We start from the raw sequence: 23,319 nt of genomic DNA, 5'->3' as shown, positions 1-23,319 counted from the left end.
AATGGAATTGTTTTTTTGCATCATAAAAGTCACATGATCAACAAGCAGCCAGATGTTACTACTGGCGGAAACGACAAAGAAGACGACAGGAAGTAGGAAGGCGATTGTTGTTTCTGTTTTGGACATTTTTCAAACATGCTGAATCTGTAACTTCTGAAAAATCGCAGATTATATTTTCTGCAAAACGCCGCACATGCAGCCAGTCTCAGGTTTTAGGGGCTTGTCGTTCCAACGCCTGAATAAGATGCCGACGTCTCCTCTGATAGTTGGCAGACGATGAGCTCCGGCAGCTGAATTATCTCAGGTAAGCGTTTACATCTGTCGCTGAAATGATTGTCAATGACTTATCGCGTGAAAGAGCTCATTTCCATGTGATTTTAATTTAATTTCTTATGTAATGGAAACAATTGCTAAACTGTTTTTCAACAATAGTGACAAAGATTTATAATGGAAATTCAGCTGTGAATTGTAGAAAGTTTGAACCGAAAAACTTCAAAAATTAGATTTGCATGTTTGTAAAAAAACAAAACAAAACAAAAAAACTAATTTGTACGAATCAGAAGCAGGTCTCTGTGTACTGCATGTCATTCACTTTAGCAGGAGGCCTCCATCCACAGGTTTCTGCTTCTCTCAGTGAGTTCAGATCCTTTACGTGCATCAGACTCTGACACTCCGTCATCATTACTCAGACAGGTCCTGCATTGTACCTTTTCACATGACAAAACACGTTTCGCTCCGAATGCAGAGGAAATAAACTTCTCCTGCATTGTATGTCGTCCTGAATGTTTTATTTCTGCTTCTTTTGAATATTCACTCATATTTAGCAATACTTAAGTGTTTAACTTCACATCAGTTCCCAATCCCATCGCGAATCGGAGTGATGAAGCAATTTCCTGCAGAAGACATTTATCCGCTGAAATCACTGCAGGCTAAGTGCTGCTGTTTAGCATCAACACGCTTGTCAGCAAAAGACCAAAGCAAGGCTTCATCAGTTGCAGAGTAAACTTCATTATTTGGTGTTTAATAATACGAGGGAATACAGCCGCAGGTGTGAACGCGGTGAAACAATAAATCAAGGAGTCGGCGAGCGGTAGGGAACGTCGGGCGTCCTCATTAGCTGCAGCTGGCTGGCTGCAGCATGAAGGCCGGGCCGTCCCTGGGTCAGGACAGAACCATAATCAAAAGCCAGAGTCACATCAGGAGCTGCCCTCCAGCACCGCCGCGGTCGGGGGCAAAAAGGACCGGCAGACAGAATCAGAGACAGAACATGAAAGATGTGAGCAGATACGAGCGAGACAAAGAGGAAAAGAACATGATAAAGATGAGGAAACGCCCTCGAGGAAAGAAGAAGAAAGAAATGAAAAATAAAAGACTTGATGCGTTACATATTTACAGCGCTGATGTGAAAACAAGAAATGTGAGGAAATTTGGTGGCAGTGGCGAGAAAAAGGTCAAAGGGGGAAAAATGAAGAAAAACATTTGGGTTGAAATCATTTAACAGAACAAAAAAACTGGTTTTAATTAAGCCTCAACCACAGCAGCAGGACACCATCTAACAAAAGCCCCCCCTCTGTGAAGAAACTGGATTTTTAATAGTCCTGCCTTCCAACTCCTTACCTGACAAAGGTGCAGGCATGAATGAGTGCTGGGAAGATCAGAAGAAAAGGATACCTGATTATGTTGCACTTTAATGCCAACAGAACCACGACTGCACCGTCACAGGCAGGCGAATCCATGTGCAGATGCAACTTTTATTGTTTTTGTGCATCCATTTGGGTTTCTATTGCTTCTGAAAACAGACCATGATATTAAAAATTATGTCTGGAAAATGAGGCGTTTCAAAAACTTCTGGTTTGTTAAGTCACTGCGCCGTTACTTAGCAAAACAAGTGGGACTCCAGCACATTTGGTCTGCTTGTTTGACCGCTGTACAATGGCTGCTGGAACAGAAAACAGTTTTGTTGCTGACATACTACTCAGAAACAACTCACTGCACTTGTGTTGGTTGTGCAGGAGGCTCCACTCTTGCTTTTCAAAGATGTACGGTTATGTAATTGCGTATCTGTTTGCTGCCATTTTCTCCTGAGAGTGTAAACGTCGAGTCAGAGGGCATGGATTTTGTGTTAAGAATGTAATTAACATGTTTTGTGTGGACCATAGAGCTATCCTAACCTGTTCAAAGCAGCACATTAGGTCACCTTTAAGTAAATAAAAGTGAAAATTTAATTCCTCTAAAACAGGAGTGTCTTGTTTTTGGGCCAAATCAAAAATCTGAATGTTCTTAAAGGGCCGGTTGTACCAGAATGTATTAATAAAACCCTTTAAAATGTTAAAATATCAATAAATATCTGTTTTAGCATTCATTAAGTGTTTTTTTTTTTTTATTAAATATTGAACAACTTTTCACACTGATCAGTGCATCCAGGATTTTCTGATTGTTTTTGTGGGTTTTTTTGCAATCAAGATTTTGTGGTGATAATTTAGAAATATTTGTAAGGAATTTTTGCGCTAAAGTGTGACGTTAAATGTGACTTTTTATCAATCGCCGTATCGGTCACAGACTATAACATCAAGTAAGGCTGAGGCAGCAGTCACTCAAACCCAATGTTTTTGGCAATTTTGAGAAAAAAAATTGGAGTCAAATAAAAAAAAGTGGAAATCTGTTGATTTTGTGTGAATTTTGCAGAAAACTGGCAAGTTGCTGATGTAATTTGGTCTAGACGGCCACAGAAAAAGCTACAGCGGGCCAGATTTGGCCCCTGGGCCTCAGGTTTGACACATGTGCTCTAAAGCACAACAAACACCCAGATCTGCCATTTCACATGGCTATGAAAATATATTTGATGGACCTGTAGCCAAACAATCTCTCATCTAGAACTAAATAATCAAAATGTATGAGGAAAGTGGCAACATTTTCAGATTTAGATGGTCAAAAAAACCTTTAAAACAAGGCATGAATGATTCTTTATGGATTAATGTGACGGACTAAAAGTAACTCAGTTTCTTAAGAATCAGTGCAAATTTGGAAACCTTGAATGTTCAAGCAGCTTCATGTCAAGGTAACATTTCATCAAGAATTAAATTTACACTTCTCAACTCTGAGTTTAAACATTATGGTAAAAAAAAATATGAGCAGATTCAACTTTTCTAGCAAGATCTGGAAAATTTTATCGATTTATAAACTTTCCTCCTGGAGTCAGAAGTGAAAAGAAAAAAATAAGAAAAACTGACAGCGAGAAGGCAACCAAGGTGAAACCAAATCAAGCCTGATTAGCCAGTTGGAGAATATTTTTGTAACCCAGATGCTTTGTAAGTTTAGAGAATTTTTCCGTCATGTTTTTTTCTTCGTATCCAATTAAACTGAGGAGTGATGGGAACCATCGCAGCGACCTTGGCCAGCCCAGCCAGCTGCTGCCTGACTAACAGGCTGACCTCCTGCAATGAGAAACAGCTGCTGGGTTGTTTGTCCTGTCAGCAAAGGTGAGAAATTAGAAAGTGAAAACTTAAGGTCAGGAAACCGGATCACAATCAGGTGATCAGACTGGGAGTAATGTTTAAAAAATAACACTGAATTCATCCCCGTTTCCTCTTGCTTCTCCTAAACATCCACTGTAAAGGAATCAGTTCGGGGTTTTTATTCACAAATCGCCATGAGGTTGTTAGATTTTAGCAATTTCAAATAAGATTTCACCACAGACCACCAAGTTTGGTGATATTCATTATTTTAGCAATAAAAAAACTTGTTCTTATGTTGTTAGTTGTTTAAACCAGCAGGATAACCTAAAACATTCAGCATATGCCTGATTTTTGTGATAAAAAGTTACTTATAGGTTAGTTTTATCTCATTTCAATGCACTGAAACATTTACATAAGAAACTAGACCAAAAATACACTGTACAATTTTGAGTTTTTGCAGAAATAACCTATATAATGCTGAATTAATAAGTAGTATTACGGTAAAATAATAGACAGTTGAGACATAATTACCAACCAATGACCAAAGAACAGAACAAATTGTTGCTTGTTTGCAGCAGTTTTTGTTTTTATTTGGTCCACATCGCCGCTCTGCATGCGTCGCTGAAAGCCTAATTTTCCTGAATGTTCAATAAGCTGTAGAGTAGGAGTCATTCAGGACAGAGTGTTATTTCCCCGTCACGTTTAATTGCCTCCATCACGGCCTGAGCAGCAGGCGGCGGCGGCGCAGAGTGCCTGCGACGAGGGCGTGCTTCAGGTTCATAAGCACCGATTGCCAGGCCTCTCACATGTGGCTAAAAAACTGTTTGTGTTTCCAATGTTATATTTTTATGTCAAAAACCACCAATTAACAATAAAAGGCGAGACATGCCTTTAATTACTTAGAATTAAGAACAAAAAACCCCTGAAAGTTTGACACGGGGAAACAGAAAGGCTGATATTTGTGCAGGTAATCGAGCGTAAAACGACTAATGGGATCAATTATGGGTCCTTAAAGGTTTTCCCTGGGGTTTTTACAAACCGTCCTTTAAATTGAGGCAGTTAAATATGAGGAAATTACTTAAACATTTAGCTTCTCCAAATAATAAAAGTTTCAGGGATTTAGTCAAGTGTTTTTCAATGTGGCGGCTGCACAAAAAGTGAAAATAAAAAAATTTAATCTCTAAATGTTTTATTTCATTTTCAATACTTTTTTTATATATTAAATTGAAGTTTTAAAAAATTATTTAAGTTCCCATTTTCAGAAAGTCAAATGGCTGCAAGCAAGAAATGGTCAAATTTGAGTTCAGCAGCATAAAACTGTAACAAATGTGGAAATAAAATAAAAGTTGATGTGGCTTAGATATTTTCTGCTAATAAAATAGAGGGGATTGTAAAGAAAAACTGTATTATCTGATAATAACAGAAGTCACAGAAGTCATGGCCCGTGTCTGAAGGTCTGTAAATGAATTGAACAGTGAATAAAAACACGTTTCTTTACATGTTTTATAGCCATGTTTGTGGTAAATCCTCCTCCGTTAAAAATGTCACCAAACTAGAAGGTTACGCTCTGATTAAGTTGCACAGAAATATTTTAAAAATGTGTTTTTCACCTCAATCTTCATTTCTCGTGCCTCCTAAATCAGTTTCTCATGATAGGTTAAATACATGCCTGTCCTTTAAAGACGATGCCCAGTGGCCAAAGCCACCTTTCTAAATGCTCCGTGTCACTTTTGGGGTAATTATAATTTCAACCCAAAGTCATTAGCAGCTTCCCATCCATCATGTCTGCCCCCCGAGTGAGAGATGTTACAATAATAATGGATGATCAGGTGTGTTGGTGTACTGTTGCCGAGAACGGCGCCATAAATCCTGGATACACAAACCGTGATCCCGTGCTGCCAGAGCATACATCATTTCCTTTTATGTACCCGCTCGCTGCACCCCATTTCACTCAAAATGTCCTTGGTGTCCCTCTCCCTCTTCAGTCAACACTTCCCCCTCCATGTAGAGCTGTGCGCTAAAAGACCACTCAATAAATGTGGCTTTTATTCCCATTTGTCCAGCCTTGAGCGTAGCTGGATGCATCAACGTGGAGCTCACCTATAAGCCACTCTGTAATTTACTTTTAGAGAAACATTTCCCATTATTCCTCATGAAAAATGGAAAAGTGACAACTTTGTAACGTCATAAAGCAGGTAAATGGGTTGTAATAGCGCTTTTATACTAAAACTACTAATGGACTCATTAATATAACCAGAGCCATTTCAGATACAACATTTAAAACGAGGAATTGTTTTCCTAATGCTCTGCTCATTAAGCAGGCTGTGGACTTTCAATCTAACCCTATTAATAACTTATCTCAATTAAACAACCACAGAACAGCGCCACATTAGCACATTATCTCGTCTCTCCTGATTATGCATTAACTGATGGGCTCCAGCGACTCAAAGCTGCGTAATGGTTGCCTTGACGAGCAGCAGCCAAAACAAGTCCTTGAGTGCCATTTCTCCCCCCATTCTTCTCCATTACACACAGCAGCTCTGGAGCCAGAGCTGGGGGCATGTTTACGGGAGTAATGGATTGTCTCGGAGTAAAAGTGAGCGTCCTCTGGCTATTGATCCAAGAGATTGTCAGATCATGAGTGAATGCTGGGAAGCTGGAGGCGTGCGCTGAGGATTCTGGTCCGTCCAGGCCGTCTGGGCTCCTGGATGTCCGGAGGTGGTCAGGGAGGCTGGAGGCTGCAGCAGACTGACTGGAACCAGCGCTGCTGCCCAGGCGACCGATACAATGACTTCCTAATGGGCTCCGTTTCCCTCCTAAACCGATTACGTATGTGGAAAGCCTGACCACTTCCGGTTCGAAAAGGCGACTTAAAAGAACAAAATCAGCGAGTTTGAAGAGGCGTCAACTGGAGCTGCTGTTTTATAAATGAGCTCAGGTTGTGATCAGGGGCGGACTGGGAAGGAAAAGCGGCCCGGGACTGACCCGATTTCAGCTGATCGGTTGGACAATAATGGTGTGTTCACAAAAACGTGCTTCAAAGTTTGATGTGATGTTTTGCGCGTCAGACGCATCAAAATCGCTCAAGTCGGCGTTGAGAGGAGGCGCCTTCGTATATGTGTTCTCCACCATGTCCTGCATATTTCATCTAAATAAATATGTTTATTTAATGTTCATCATTTTTGCTGGACACATTTGCATAACTCAAATGCAGAGAAATATTTTCAAATAGTAAAAGTTATAACTTGGCCGACATTCCAACTTCCTCGCTGATCCTCTTTCAAGTAAAGTCCTTTCCATTTCTCTCTCTGTGGTCATGACTTGATTGGTCATAAATTATAGGACGAGCGCAAACAGCAGCAATTAATTTATCCTGCATAGTTTTTTTTTGTTTTGTTTTTGCTGAGATCACTTTGGAAAATGCACCACTATATGCCAGTTGATATTCTGCGTTGAGCGACGAAAGTTCAAACTTTTCAACTCCACCGTTGGACGAGCGTCCAACACTTGAAATCGCGACGCAACCTGGACGTGCCTCCATATAGCCTTTGAATGTAAACCAGACGCACTTGGAGCTCAAAATCTATTTGTTGTGAACGCACCGTAAATCAGTAACAATATACATCGCAGTAGAAACGTGACCGATATCAATAGATAAAACTTCTGATAGAATATTCAATAAATTCAATGAACTCAGGGACAGGACTGGATAAGCCACTGCTGCTTCCTGCTCCCTTTTGGACCAGCTTTTGTTTTGTTTTACATAATATTTTGTTGGTAAATTTAAGTTACTAATGGTTTTTCAGCATATATTTATTTTGTATATGTATATGTATTCTTTTTAACTGTTTGAAATACATAAATAGATAAATAAAAATAACTCGGATCCTGAACTACACAGCATTCTTTGGGACATAGGAAGAGGAAAGACGTTCAGTCTCTCACTGCCAGCTAAGCAAAGCTGGTGGAATCAACTGACTCACTCACTCTTTGGTTACCTAGCAACTCACTCACTCTTTGGTTACCTAGCAACCTGTTGAGTAACTGGAACAGTAGCAGTTAAAAGTTTCTCTACTGTGCCTCAGAAGTACTTACAAGTAAAAGTAAAAAACAGAGTTGAGTGGAAACTGTGTGTAAAGATCACATCAGTAGTTTGGCTACATAATTATCAATACCTACCAATATAAAATGCTTACATCGTGATAAATTTTTCAGCCATATTGCAAAATATGACTAACTAAAATTTAAGTATTTGTGGAAAACGTCCGCTCTCGACTTCGTACTTGACAGTAGATGAAAGAAAACTAGTCTGAATCATTGGCTCAAAGTGGGAACAAACTGTCCTCAAGATGGACACCAATTAACGCGTAGCGGACACGAAACCTGCTGCTAAAGCACAACCTGGTGAAGGAGCCAGAAGACCAGCACACCATCCAGATTCTACCATGACTTATTCATTATTTTGTAAAATCATGTCTCATGTAACACATAGCATCCAGACAGCTGAGTTTCCCCTACAACAGTGACATTACAGAGCTCTCTCTCACTGCGGCGAAGCCTAAAGCCCTGCTGGACATTTGGCAGCCAAAGACTCCCGAGAGACTCTGGCAAAAGAGCAGAACATCTCATGATGTCAGTGGACCTGTCAAAGCAATCTGTTTTCCTCCGCCAAGGGTTAGAGGCCAGGATGTTGAGGCACGCAGGCAGGGACACACACACACACATTCAGGCAGGCGCACACACACACACACACACAAATACGCAGGGCGAGTGCTGATGCTGTGCCTTTGGGCAATTCCACCTGTGCTCTCCATTTCTTCCTCAGAGTCTCTGTTTATCTTTCCTGATTATCTGTAATACTTTCTGTGCTTTTCTTTTCATCCGTTTCCTGGTTTTGATTTGAATTCAAGTTATTATCCAGCATTGAATCCATACTTGGCTGAAATGATGTTCTGATGTGAGATTAAAGTAAAAACATTAAAAAAAGAAACAGTGTTAGCATATAAAACCAAAATAAAGAGATTAATTTAATTTAAAAACAATCACTATTTCTCAAGTAAACTTGTATTGTTGATAATTAAGAATAACATATGATTTGGAAAACGCAAGAAAAAGTCCCAAACTATTGTTATACAATGGGGTGTTCAAAGTGCGGCTCAGGGGCCATACGCAGCCCGTGGAATAATGATGTGTGGCCACAGCTCAAGAATGATACAAACAGATTTTTCTTTTATGAGCCATGCAAATATCTAAATATCTAAACTAACTTCCAATTAACTTCTCAGTGCAAGTTTGTTTCATATCAATAACTGCTTAATATTGTTTAAAATGAAGTACTATTTCCACTGGCAGATTATTTTACCAATAAGACATTTTGCTATAATTGAAATAATCTGAAAATGGTACTTTTTTCCCATATTGAGGAATTATTAACTTAAAACAAACTCTTATTTCTTGCTGATAATTTACTTTTAAGTTATTTTTTTCTTATTTCAAGTGTATTTAGATAGCTGGGCTAAAAACTAGTGTTTTTGCAGTGTATGCCCACAAAAGGCAACTTTTTACTAAAAAACAAAAAACAAAACAATAATTAACCTTTGCTTTATACAACAAAATAAAACATTTCACAGAGCAAGAAAGTAGCAAACATTTCCGAAAGTTAGCTGAAATGCCAAAGTCTCAGAACTATAGAAACCCCACCAGTAAAATTTACTCATATTCTAAAGTAATTATACTAATCATTATAATATGTGATTGCATAGATGCTCGAGTCTTGTTCTTTTAGCATTTAACAATACCTTTGTTTTAACAGTTAGTTGCTCGTCAGTCAACAAGAGGCAACTCAGCAGGGGAAGTAATTATTCTGTTTTGTGACATTATTACCAACAGAACCATGCAGCTCTATAGAGGACGTCAACTTGTGGTATTAGGTGATCATTTAGACATAAATGACATTTTCTTTGTGCGTAGAAACCTGAAATTGCTCCTAATGTGGAGTCACCCATGGCATCGACATTGTGTTCATATTCAAAGAGAAAATGAGACTTTGGTGGACTTTAAGAGGGATATTAGACATCCAGTCGCCTCTTTGAATAAGAAAATCACATTATTCACTTTGTCTTAACCTTTATCACATCTCTCAAGCTTGGAGCCTCTGAGGGAGAAATCACCGACAGGAAATTATATATATGTATATGTATATAAAGAGCTAATCTGACCTTCACCAGAGGTAGAAAAAAAAAGAGCAGAAGAGGAAGAGCGAGGGAAGAATGGAGGGGACGTTTAAGGAGAATTTGCCCTCGCAGAGAGCAGCAGCCCGAGGAGAGGACTCGGATAATGAGAGCTCTCAGTTCCCCACACGCTCCAGAAAAACATCTGATTCACAGAGAAAAAAGCTCAAAGGAAGGACAGGAGTTACCGCGAGCTCCACGAGGCTTTAGAGTTAAGGAGCTTCATTTCAATACATATTCTGCAGGAAAAAAGATTTAAAGTATTCATCCCTCATGCCCAGCGGGATATGCGCAATTTGTCATCCATCGCTGGATAGAAAAGTGAAATAAAATCCAGTTTACATCAGTTTAACAAGATCAGCTACACTTTTTTTTTAAAGAATCTTTCTTGTTCCTTGCTCATGATTAGCCATAGCATAAAGATGTTTCCTATCTGATGTATCGGGAGACTCAGTTCAGCCAGGGGCCAATATGGCAACATTTGTCACATTTTCATCTGCTGTGGTTCACCTTAAAGGGGCAGAATTACGTAAAGGCAACTTTCTTAGCCCCGCCTTCGAGGTGCAGCTCCTTCAGACTAGTCGGCAGAAATCAGCAAACATCTGGTGAAACATCTGCTAAACCTATTATAGAAGCGACTTCTCAGTGAAACGCTGGTAATGTTTTTAATGGTTTCATAGAGGAGCCGTGTTGGGACAACTTCCTGAAGGAGGAGTTTCAGAAAGAGCAGCAGTAAAGAGACAGAGCCCCAATTTCAACGTGTTAAACACTGAAGTAAAATTTATTTTAAGTCATATTTCATTAAAAGCATTTCTACAACAAATAAAGTAAACAATTAATTGATTGTGCTATAAAATTACACTTTGTGCCAGGAATACAAACGATATTTTCCTTTTCACACACCACTGCGTCAAACGATCTAAATTAAAAGAAAAAACTGTTCCCCTCCTTGCCTGAGGTGGCGCTGCATGAAGAACCGAAGAACCACTGAAGGAAGACGTGTGTGGCACTGTGTCAGAGGAAGACATGAGCACAACTTCCTTCTTTGCAAAATGTAAACAAAAATGGAGTGGCGTCAGATTTTATCGGCTGTAGGATTTTCTTTTGTCTTTGGTAAAAGAGCAGGAACCATTTCTAATGCTGGCGCCAGACATGTATGTTTGTTTTGGTTGCATTTACCCAGAATGCTCTGCGCTTTAGTCCGCTTCCTGTTTCTGGAGTGGCCTCCGGTTTGCATTCGAACTGCGCCAGAGTTCACTTCAACTAAACCGACACCTGGATTTTCAGGTCAGAGTTCACCTTTTTGGTCCGCATCAGAGTTTTATTACGCATTCACACTAACGAACTAGAGTTTGATTGAAGCGGACTAAACAGGGCCAGCATGAATGCACCCTTAACATTTATGGAATTTTAAAAATATAATTTTCATTTTGTTTAAATTGTAATTGTGTTGTTTTATTTGACAGATAAGCTCCTGGAAAGTTTGCTTGAAAATATTACTGTGTAAAATAAATCCATTTATTGAGTAATTAAACAGATTCAGACATTTTCAAGATGCTTGCTAGTCCTACATGGAGAGACTCTCTCTGTAGGAGCTTTTACAGTCATTTATTGATTTGCCTTCTTGTTATGAAACAGACTCTAGGCTGTGAAATGAAGTGCTACTCGATCGGCGTGAACATTTTCCCTTCATTTGTTCGCGGCGCAGCGAAGGCTACCGATCTTCACGTCAGCAAACTTTAGATGATCAAGTGTAAAAAGACAGATATGCAGTTTAGCAAAGCGCTCCGATCAGAGTGTTTCCTTTCATGTAGCGGTGAGAAATAATTTATTAAGATGCCTGCAGTAAAGGAAGCGAGGACTGCTGGAGCAAAACAAGAAGACTTCCTTCATTTACTGCCCCGAGGCCACAGATTTCTACAGACACCAGCACACTGGGGCCTGGAAAACAAATTCAGACAATTATCCCGAAAGTCTGCAGCCAAGAAAGTCAGAGCCACTCTTGTTAAATGGAAGATTAATAAAAAAATAAACACTTCAATAACGACGTGATCCATGAATATGGAATTATTATTCTCACAATTATTTATACATGACAAACCTCCTGCAGACTTTTTTTTTTAAATATGAAAAAAAAAACAGTAGCAGACGAGGAACAGCAAAGCTGATTAATTTCCCTAAAGTTGACTCTGTCTCCTGATTCAAATGAGACTCTGTTACAGTAAATGAAGCGTACGCAGTGAGCCTGTGTCTACATTCACAGATTAGCACCACATTCTCAAAAAAGCACTTTCCATGAGCTCCGTCAGCTGTGTAATTCAAGTAATTTAAGTTGCTATTAAAAGTGATGATTTCACAAGTCAGTAATAGCATATTTACTGGCATCAGGCTGTTACTGGAAACCCTGAAATGTTTACAGGCGTGAAATTTAATACAAAAGCTTCTTTTTTTTTGGTTTAATCAATTAAAAGAGGAGCAGAGAGATGACGGCTTAGCAGGTTCCAATCTTTAGTGAGTTAATTTTACAGATCTAGCAGCACCTCTTCCCACAAAAAGCACAATGTAAGACATCTTAATTAAACAACAAACTGCAATTTTCTTTCAAATTGGAGTTTGAATTCTAGAAATTAGCCAGATGTTCAGTTTTTAATCCCAATTTTTTACTAGATTAGAGAACTACTGCATCAAGTTGAGAATACTGCATTGAAAAACACATGCTGACTTTTGTTCCTGGATTTATCCTCAACCTTCAGTACAATAAAACCTCAAATCTGGTACATTAATTTTTAATTCAGTTCAACATCGGTTCTGGTTTAACAGCCTCTTTAATACACATGTTTGATCTTTTCCATCATGTATTTACTTTTAATTCACCAAATCACTCAAAACGACTTTTTAATTTACTTTTTGTTTAATTCTGTATTTTTTTTTTATACTCGAATCCGTAAAACAGGCAGTGGAACGGCCTGTTAGCATGATTAAACTGAGTAAAAGGCGGTCTCATTGTGGTCATTATTTAAATAAATTAATTTTCCGAACATAAAATGTTGCCGTTCTATTAAAAGTTTGAGTAAATAAATCGGCGATGCATTTTGAGGCTCTCTGGGGAAAATAAGGTTTGCTTGCAGCCAGAAGGAGTTTGTGTGCGGCGTTCACAACGGCTTTAGTTATTTTTACCGACGTCTTTTGGCTTCAATCAGGCATCGTTACCTTAACTAAGAGAGTAACTCTTAGGCCTGGGCGCTTAAATTTTACTGTATTTTAATTTAAATTTTAACATATAGCATGTTATAATGTTATTCCCTCATCAAAAACATATCTGGGTGTTGTTTTGACTCTTCACAAACATTTGAGAAATCTTTTCATCTCCCAAGGCAACCATTCAGTCCTTCCCTGACACTCCTCCAATCAGCTCCTTCAGACTAGCCAGAGGCAATTAGCATCAGTTGGACATGTGCATCGGCTGAGCTCATTATAGGAGCTACTTCTCATTGAATTGCTGGTAAAAACTTTGTTAAAGGAGCAACGTTGTCATGACTTCCTGAAGGAGGAGTTTCAGAAACAGTAGTTACTTTTAAAGAGACATAGTCCCAATTTCAAGACGTTAAATTACAAAGTCAAACTTCTTTTAAGTCATGTTTGATATACAGAGCATTTTTATAACAACTGAAGGTAACAGTTACTTGATTGTGCAATAAAATGGCACCGTGTGTCCGGAAAACACGTATTTAAAAAAAACAGCCAATGGTCGATAAATTCATCAAATCGCCCAACCTTACTTCCTATAATTAAAAACAACTGATGGAAGAACTCCTTTGTACCCACAGCAGTCAGTGTTTGTGAGCTGTGGCTGTTTTTAACATGCTGTTCTAAACCAGAGATCAGGCCAGAAACCTGGGAGTAGTGATGGACTCTGACCTGAACCTTCAGAGCCACATAAAGACAGTTACAAAGACGGCCTTCTATCACCTGAAGAACATCTCCAGGATTAGAGGATTAATGTCTCAGAAAGACATAGAGAAACTCATCCATGCATTTATCTTTAGTCACACTGATTACTGCAAAAGTGTATCAAACAGCTGCAGCTGATACAGAACGCTGCTGCTGGAGTTCTGACTAAAACTAGGAAGATAGAGCACATCAACCCAGTTCCTACACTGGCACCCTGTAGCTCAGAGAATAGACTTTAAAATGCTGTTTGTTTATTAAAGATCTGTTGTCGTATCAACCATCCCCAGAACCAGAAACAAACATAGAGAAACAGCATTCAGCTTCTATGCACCACAAATCTGGAACAAACTTCCAGAAAACTGCAAAACAGCTGAAACACCGAGTTCCTTTAAATCCAGACTAAAACCCCAGCTGTTTAGAGTTTCTTCTGAATCATAATAAATGAAACACTGACCAACATTTTGATGTGCAACAGTGGCACTTGACAAAATGTAACACTTCTACTGTTGACTGTGTTCTATGACTTCGTATTTTATTATTTTTTTATGATGTAAAGCACTTTGAACTTTGTTTTTGCTGAAATATGCTATACAAATAAACTTGATTGATCGACTGTGTGTTTGAAATCGCCCTGAAGTGAAAACACCAAGTGTAAATTAAGAAATCTGGAAAAGACTCCCACCGTTCTCAGTATTCCACCTGTAAGTTCAGAGTTTCATCTGCATTCCTCCTGCTGTTTCCTATCCTGACGTGCATAATAGATGGGTCTAAATGTGCAGAAACAAAGCACATTTAGAGGAACATCAGCTCTAGTCACGTATAGGAAATATGTGCTGCTCATTATGTCCTCCTGCTCAGGATGTAGTTGGCGAGCTGCTCATCAAACGGCTCTAACTCTAACCAGACTGTACCCTGATGCTCTGAGGGCTTTGTTGTTGGAATATCGGTTTCTGTTTGGAGAGTCTCAGCCCGCCTCTGATGATTATAAGCAATAAGTGATCCTGAGCCTCTGCCGTCCCTGTGGCAAAAACGACGGTGAGGGAAATCTAATTATTTCCCTGCCATGGCCCAGCAAGCCTTAAAGGTTAATCACTGTCCATTGAGCTAATTCTGGCTGGGTACACTGGAGTAATTACAACGCCTCGCTCTCTTGACGACACGGTGCTTTTACCCTTTTGTGTACCTTCCTGACTCCAGATCCTCTCATTTCAGATGGATTTTTTTCTCTCTAGTGGCCATGTTTCATGTTCTTCCTGATGCCAAGTGCACACATTAATTACCTCTTCATTTAAAGCTTTAGTATGTAACTACTGTGAAAAATATTCATTTTACATATTTGTTTAAACTAGAGGTCTACAACCTTCACAGTCTCGATTACTTTCTCCCAGTGCTAACTAGGAACAACCAATCAGAGCCAGGAGGCGGGTCTTAGCGCTGTCAATCAACCTCGCATGCGCCTGCTCCTTCCCCCTGATAGCAGATTGTTGTGAATGCTAGGCTAGTTAGCTAAGCCACTGATGATGGTGGGTAAATGGTTTTGATGTGAAGGTAAATTGTTTTTCCATTATTAGCACATTTAGCAGAGTACATGAGGGTGATTGGCAGCGCTAAGACCCGCCTCCTGGTTCTGATTGGTTATTTTTGTTACATTTGCAATAGTAGCATAGAGAGGAAGTGGAGTAGATTGATGACATACTGTCATGACAAATATGTAAAAAACATTTCTCCAAGTTGCATATTGAACCTTTAAATGATCATATTCTAACCTCCGTTAATATGACCATTCATATTTGTTAGCATCCCAGAGAGGGTTTTTCGATAAGGTTTTTTTTGTCTTTCTGTGAACGTCTGAGTTTTTCTCAGATAATTTCTGTTCACAGCTTTCAGGTGAGACTGAGTGAAGGGTTGTCCAGCGTCTGTGCGTCTCGCCCATTAATGGCTGGAGGTAGACACTGAAGACTCCTTTGAGAGGGCAGGCGGCTACTAATGCCACATCTCTGCAAATCTAAAGAATTAGGATTTTTAACTAATCTACTTTGTAAAACAGCTCAAGCTCAGTGAGACTCGATGGAGAGTGTCTGAAAGGGATCTTAAAGGTAACTCTATTCAGCTTCCTTGAACAGATTAGAATCGGACCCTAGGCTTTACAAAACATGTTCATTAAATTTTTTTGCTCAAAATCATTCTTAGGTAATGACAATTTAGTCTGTTCAGTTCAGGATGAGCTTTTTGGGGCCTCCTGTCACTTTAAATCCAAATAAGCTGCTGCTGGCCACGCCCCTCAAACTCAACATTTACACCAACATAAAAATGGCTGCAAGATGCACAATTATACAACCATACATCACTGAAAAGCAGAAGAAGACTCGCTAAGACAACCAACAAGAATGCAGCAAGTGGTTTCTGAATAGTAAGTCAACAACAAGACACTTGTCTTTTCCAGCAGCCATTGTAAAACCAGCTGACCAAACATGCTGGAGCTCTGAGTGGGTTGCCAGGTGACGGGATGGGCTGGGGTTGCTAGGTAACAGCACAGTGCCCGCCAATTTCAACTTAGCAATTATGAGATTTTTAAAAAGGCTTGTTTTCCAGACATCAAAAAACTTAACTTATTGCTAAAAAAAAAAAAAGTGGCTGTTTCTAGAAGCAGTTGAAACCCAAATGCAAGTACAAAAATTTTTAGATCACAAGAAACCAACAATAACTCAAAAATAGCTAAACAATTAGCTTTTCCTGAGCTAATGGTTTAGTTTTACCATTATTTCAAGATAAAGCTATTTTTGTAGAGACAACAGGTCATCATTACTACAGAAAGATAATTTATTTTATATTATTATTGGAGAAGGATTCATATTAATTTTTACACTATAATTATCAAGAGGTGTTAAGAAAATGTTGGCTTTAGTAGCTTGTCTGACTTGAGCGCACTTCAGAGCACCCATAAAGTTTCAGTCACCTCAGCATGCTGACAGCTTGAAGCTAACAGTGAACCTCTGGGCTTAAACTACTTTCTGCTTACTTCAGTTGATTTCTTTCTGACCACACAGCATGCTATTAAAATTTCACTCTCAGTGAGTCAGTCAGTATTAATATGAAAAATAAAAAATAAAATGGTCACATCTAAGCACAGCTAACATACTCATGTTGACAAAGTAAATGCAAAACTCCACCGTATTGCAATGTATATGTTCATAGTAAGACCAAAATAAAGTATCTGTTTTTCAATATGCCAATTTCCATTTTAGTTTCTTAGGTTGGTTTTCTCAGATTAATTACTGTTTTATGCTTGTATGTTTAATCCTGACAGACATGTTTCAAAATGGCTCAGCTTTTTAAAGATAATCACAGATAATTTAATCACAGAATTTGTTTTATGTTAGTGCCAGATTTCTTAATGTGTCTAATTACACTATAATCAAAGGCCATATCCGAGATTTGAAGGTAAAATGAGTCAACTAATGAAAATAGAAAGATAATCCATCCATGCAAACAAATCCAGAGACGAATCGAAGCTTTTCACACCTCCAGATTTTCTCCATTTCGTCGTCGTCGTCCAATATTTTTGGCACCCATCTCACCAATTGTACCATTTCTTTTCCTCTTCTTTTTCTTCATTACCTCATCACCATTCATCCGTTGCCACTTTTTCACTTCATTCGTTTCCTTCCCTGTTCCTCTTCAAACTGCGTACCACTGCGTCTCTCTTTATTAACAACGAAATGAAGTTTGCCTTGGAGCCATTTCATCTCCTTCCAAGTTTTGTCTGATCTCTGCCAAAAGAACAAAAATCTAAGGGAGGAACCGTTTCTTACTTTTGAACATTTAGACTCGAGATTGAAACATGCAAATTAAAAACTAATCAACAAAGTCATAGAGCACGTTTGTTTGCTTTGTTCACTCTATGGCTCCATTCTTACTTGTAATTAATTTGTATTTTATTCAAAATAATGTAAGAAAAAAAAAAAGAGATGCTCTTTGATTTTCTTCCTTTTGATTTTGCCTTTACAATTCTACAGTTTTCTGCTTTGTCAAACTTCAGGCTTCTCAGTGAGTATCCCCAAGGCTCAGATATGCTCTAAAAGGCAGTGTCCTGCTGAGACGGGTGGGCTGTCTGCTCCCATATCATCAATGCAGAAGAAAGGCGATGAAGAGCAGGGATGATGAAGCAAGAAAAAGAGACAAAAAAGGGAAGAAAGGCCTGGGATGCCTTTAGCGAGTCTCATCACTCAGCTAAATGCCCTCTCTTGTTCCTCCTCTCACTTTCTATTTTCACCTCGCTGAGGGAATAAAAACCCGAGAGCCTGCTTCATTTCACTCCAAATGTTTTCCAAGAATCTGGAACCCTGGAATTTGTTCCTCGGCCCCTGCGGCAGCCCCGTTTCTCAGCGTCTGTGCAGATGGGTGTGAAGGAACAAGCGGCGCTGAGGCGGGCTGCTGCTGGTGGTTGGCGAAGGAAAGCTGCTGGATTTGCTGAGCGAGAAACAAGACAGGCTGAGCTTCACAGGGTGGAAAGGAGAGAACAAGGAGAACATGAAGCATGCTACTGGAATAGCTGGAACTATTGTTGTTTGGTGGAATAGTTTGTGCAGCAATGATGAATGATGGGCCTCCCCATATATTATAATACGAAACCAGAGCCAGCCCAAGACACATGCGACCTAAGCAGGCTGCTTATGGCCTCCATGCCACAAGGGGGCACCCAAGAGCACCAAACTAGTATGATAAAAGTATATATATGTATATATATTTAATACAACATTGAACAATAAATATTATACATTAAACTATTTCTATTAATTTTATAGTTGTTGCACAAATAATGGTTTATCTCTTCCTGTTTGCAGTTGGCCATTGTTGGAGAAATGTAAGATATTACATTTGTAAACTTATTTACTGTAAATGTATTGTCCATCAGTTGGTGTTTCTTTCAAATAGTTGAAATAATATGAAATAATAATAATATATAATATATGAAATAATAATAATATATAAATGAATACCACTCTGGGCAAGGGGTGGGCTATATGGACTTTTATCACAATATTTGACAGTACTACTCTAATAACGATAAAAGTGAGAACTTTTTACCACCATTTTTAGATTTTTTTTTTTTACAATTAATTGGACTTTATTGTGACAATGAAATCAACATTTTTATAAAAATGTATAAAAATCCTGAAAAATCACATACGGTATCTTTCTAGTAAAAGATAATATCTGTAAATTCCCTATGTAATGCTATGGGCAGGCCCCAAATACATAGTTGTCAGTATGTGGTTGATTGTGACACACTGCTTCAGTTTAAGGTATAGTATATGGCTGAAAATGATTAGCTTTTTTTGTTTTAAATATGTTAAATACAGTCAAACTGGTGGTGTGACCTTCTCGGTTTTATCCAGTTTCCTACCGAGTTGTATTCATTTTCTCCTTTCATTTGTTTTGTTTTATTTTTAAGAAGCTATGAGGCACGTTGGCAAAACCTTAAACTGCTGCTGCACAAGTTACTCAGCAGGTTGTTGCTAGGTAACCACAACTTACTCAAAGGTTGTTGCTAGGTAACCAAAGAGTGAGCAGAGCAGCTAATGCTTTCCTCTGCCGACAGCCCCCAGAATGCTGTGCGTTTCTGGATCAAAGTTCAGTGAAAATGCTATTGGATGCATTATTGATTGATTACGTGTCGACAGTGATTATTGATTTATCACTGTCGACAGATTAAATACCTCATTTCACAACTACCCTCAGTAAAAGACCTAACAAAGGTTGGAAGCACTAACCTATACAGGAGCACCTCAGTAAATTCAAGTATCTTTGAAAATGTTATTTTCACAAGGCTAAGCACTGTGAAAAGAGTCATAAATTGTGTTTTCTTCATTAGGTTGATGAGTCAAAGTAAACCAACTAAAAACCAAGTTTTAGTTGGTTTAAAATGTAGTAACAAAAGCGCTGCAGTAAAACTGAAAACTTTAGTAATTGCATCTGATGGACCACACAAAGAGAAGCATTGTCCTGGAAAAACAGAAAACTAAATGAACAGGAGCTGCTTGATTCACTGGGAACATCATCTGCTTTGTTGCCACTGATTTCAACTTTGGCAGCTCAGCTATTTACCTGTGTGAGGCTTTTAGTTTGGCTATACATGAATTAAAAAAGGCTCATCAAAAGATTTAATTAACATAATGGATTACCACTGCTGTTATACGTGCATAAATTGTAAACAGAGCCTCTGCATATTTTGAGGCTGAATTGATCCTTGCTGCCTTTGATTAATGCTACAAAGTCACAAAAGAGGCATCTGTATTCTGAACATCGACGGCACAAAAGTATATTTATGACAAAAAATAAACACAGTGAGGTAGCAAATAAAATCTGTCACTCTCAAATATTTAGCTTATTTTGTTGAGATATGAGGAAAAGGTCACAGTATCTCAGCAGAGATGACTAACCTAGACTAATGGGTTCAAGACAATTAAATAAGGAAGCACAACAAACATCTAATTCATTAATTAGACATTTTGTTGCCTTCTTAGGCCCGTTTAAAACACACGTGCAACACCACTTCATAACCAACACAACTGATATGGGGTCATAGCAATGACCCCATATCACCATTATTTAATCTCACAATATCCTATGATAAATGGACCGATCAATATTCCCTCCCCTCGGCATGCTGGATGCTGGAAACCGAAACTAGCTTCATTTGCATAGATCTTAAAATTGTTGCGCATATTGGAATTATGAAAATGATTTTACCTAATGGAGACATCATTCAAAAGTGTTGAACCCATTGCTCTTCTGCAATCACGGACAACAATTAGACCTGTCACAATAAACCAACTAATCAATTTCAATCATTTCCATCATTTATCATTTTTCTTTTTTCTCTCTCTCTGTACCAAAGTTTGATCTTCAGTTTGATGCTTTGGTCTCAACTAGTCCTTTTTTTAAGGACTATTTTGACAGAGAAGTCATCATTTTATTTGTTGTTTCTGCTTTATTTGTTTATTTTGGATATTTAAAATATCTTCCAGTTCCAGTGCTAAATATTAATTAGAATTTAAGGTTTATTTATCTTTGAGCATTGTATTACTTGAAAATGGTCTCAACAACAATATTATCGTTTATTGCAATAACTTCTGGGGAAATTTATCGTTCAGCAAAATTTGTTATGGCAGGCATAACTAGTTTATTTGTAGTCATTCCTAATTACAAGTCGCTTGTCGTTACAATGCCTCAATAAGACGCTAATGTTAACTGATGGTTGATGATGAGAGCTATTGCCGTGGCTGAAATATGATTATGTTTACATCCATAATTTTACTGATTTATTCCATAAGCAAACTTCTTCAAGTATGATTGTAATTACATTTATTTAATGGAAACGCCACGATTGCGAAGTTGTGTTTCTCAGACGTTAGCAGAATATCAAGAAAGGTTTTGCTACCGACAGCTTGACGTACTTTCAGATTCTTTTGGTTAATAACTAGCTGACCTAGTGGTGACACAACACAATAAGATTTCTGTCTTAGTCGACTGACAAATATATAAATATGTCCAGTGTTTAAAGCAAGCTGCTTCCAGTTCCTGCCGTTATCCAGCAACTTCACACGGCTGTTGGACAGATCTGGACCAAAAACCGCCAATCAATTTCATGAACGCTAACAGGTGGGTTGCACTGAGTGAGTGGTAATCAAACCAGATACCAACTGGTTCTCTGATCCCCCAATAAAGGAAAACTGCTAATTTCACAATGACCTTTTATTGTCACACACCTGTGCAACAATCAGGCCATCTAATCAGCATCTTTCCATGGCACACCTGTGAGGTGGGATGGATTATCTCGGCAAAGAAAAAGTGCTCACCAACACAGATGTGTGAACAATATTTGAGAGAAAATAGGTCTACTGTGTGTAGAGAAAAAGGTTTGGATGTTTGAGTTCAGCTCATGACAAAATGGGAGCAAAAACAAAAGTGGTGCGCTTACATTTCAGCTCGGCGTCTACAGCCTTGGACCTCTTGCACACTCATGAATACATTAGCTGCATCTGTTACGTCTATCTGGAACAACCATCTGGAACAACCTTGCGGCGTATCTCAGCAGATATCAGCATATTCAGGTACTATCTCTGCTTGCGACATGAGAAACCGACAAGTTCAGAGTCAGCAGAGTTGGGACCTGCAGCTACAGGAGCTCATCACGAGTAAAAGTAAATCTATATGGAGACGTAACTAACAACAAGCCATCGTCATCTGGACTCCGTGGCTTGTGAGCAGAGCAGCTGAGGAAAATGTTTCTGCAAGACTCTTTTGTTGCATAATCATTTTCTGATTCATCATTTCCTCCAGGCTTTGAAATATGCAGCGATTGCCATGGCGACAGATGGCTCGTGAATAATGAATGATTGGTATATTTATTAGAATGTTTGTTATTGGATATTTTTCCACCTAGAAGAAACTAGGTTCTCAGCAACGGCAGCAGGGTGTGTAATGCAGGTAGACGTCTCAATGTGATATCTGGATGCTGAAAAGTTTACCTTGTGTGAGGAGCTGGAGCGTCCTGACTTCCTCGCGGACACGAAGCTGCAGGACTTGCTGCAGGATGTGCTGCCTCTGGGCTTCGTGGATAATCCCCATTCGCTCCAGCTTTCTGTCTGTTAGTCTCATGAGGGCCCGTCCTGAAAATAGACGAGCGAAAAAAAAAATTAAAAAACATAAAACACAAGGCTTAAGGATCCAAGCCAGAGGGAGTTTAGCAAACACCGCTTCAGATGTAAAATGAAGTATTTACGTCCGCCGAAGAGGAAACTCACAAGGTGCTGCGGGTGAATTAAACACAAATTGGACTTTATAAGGGTAGATTAATAAAAACAGACGTCTCTTCACCGTCGTGCGGCCATCAGTCTGAATTGTCCAATTAAGCTCAGCAGAACCATATGTGAAGCAGATCCTTCTTTGCATAAATATCAGAACAGTACATCCCTGGAGCAAGAATCCCCAACAGCTCTTTAGTTAATTGCAAATCCTTGTATTAAATACATAATTTAATCATCCAATCGGCTTCTATGAAGAGGACTTGGGCTACTAATAAAAAGTCTTGTAGAATATTGTGTGATTATTAGTCCTTGTTATGAGTGTTTTCGCAACATGGCGAATGGTAAGCAGATAGGATAATATAGGGTAATTACTAAACAAAATACTCGTTTTGCTCTTGTGGCCCCGACGGCTGCTTTGACAAGATGCTGCCACCAATTAGCGCCACGGCTGGTTGGAGAAAAGTCCTTAAAATCGCCAGGAAGTTAAAGCGATTGCTCAGTTCATGAACTGGAAATCTGTGTAGTTGTTAATGGTTTTCAGGTTTTCATCTCAGCTTAAAGAAACAAGTTCTTGCTGAAAAAATGTGCTAATGGGGTCCAGGGTCTTAAACCTTAGTTTCTACTGAAGCACTGAACAATGCAAGACTTTTATCTAGAATCTGAAAAACAACAATTTCTTATTCACTTTGCAAATATTCAATCAGAACTTGCACAAACGTCCAACTGAAAGTTAGGAAGTGGAGTTAAAGTTTTCTCATGACATTTTGTGGTACAATTAATTACTTCTTTGTTTAGGTAGCTGTATAGCATAGACATAATATAAGAGTAGACCCCGCATTGGTCGCTCCGGCGCAGGAAATACGGCGGCCA

General features: G+C 38.8%; 1 protein-coding gene across 4 annotated transcripts in view; it reads right to left on the bottom strand.

Moving 5' to 3' along the window:
* The window catches only part of samd12 (sterile alpha motif domain containing 12), a 119,304-nt gene that overhangs the window by 47,450 nt on the left and 48,535 nt on the right, over positions 1–23,319 (bottom strand). For 2 of the 4 annotated variants that reach the window (XM_015044881.1, XM_015044879.1), the window contains exons 4-5: positions 22,171–22,311; positions 17,928–18,106 (exon numbers count right to left, since the gene is read on the bottom strand). In XM_015044881.1, the coding sequence (XP_014900367.1) occupies positions 17,943–18,106; positions 22,171–22,311 (305 nt within the window). In that variant the 3' untranslated portion in view covers positions 17,928–17,942. Of the gene's footprint in view, positions 1–17,927; positions 18,107–22,170; positions 22,312–23,319 lie in introns of those variants that run through there. The other 2 variants (XM_015044880.1, XM_015044882.1) reach the window with 1 other exon arrangement.

This window comes from Poecilia latipinna, unplaced genomic scaffold (assembly GCF_001443285.1).
Source record: "Poecilia latipinna isolate Pla-1442-1.1 unplaced genomic scaffold, P_latipinna-1.0 Scaffold695, whole genome shotgun sequence".
NCBI classification, from domain to species: domain Eukaryota; kingdom Metazoa; phylum Chordata; class Actinopteri; order Cyprinodontiformes; family Poeciliidae; genus Poecilia; species Poecilia latipinna.
Note: the sequence above shows the minus strand (reverse complement) of the source record. Positions and strands in the feature narration are given on the sequence as shown.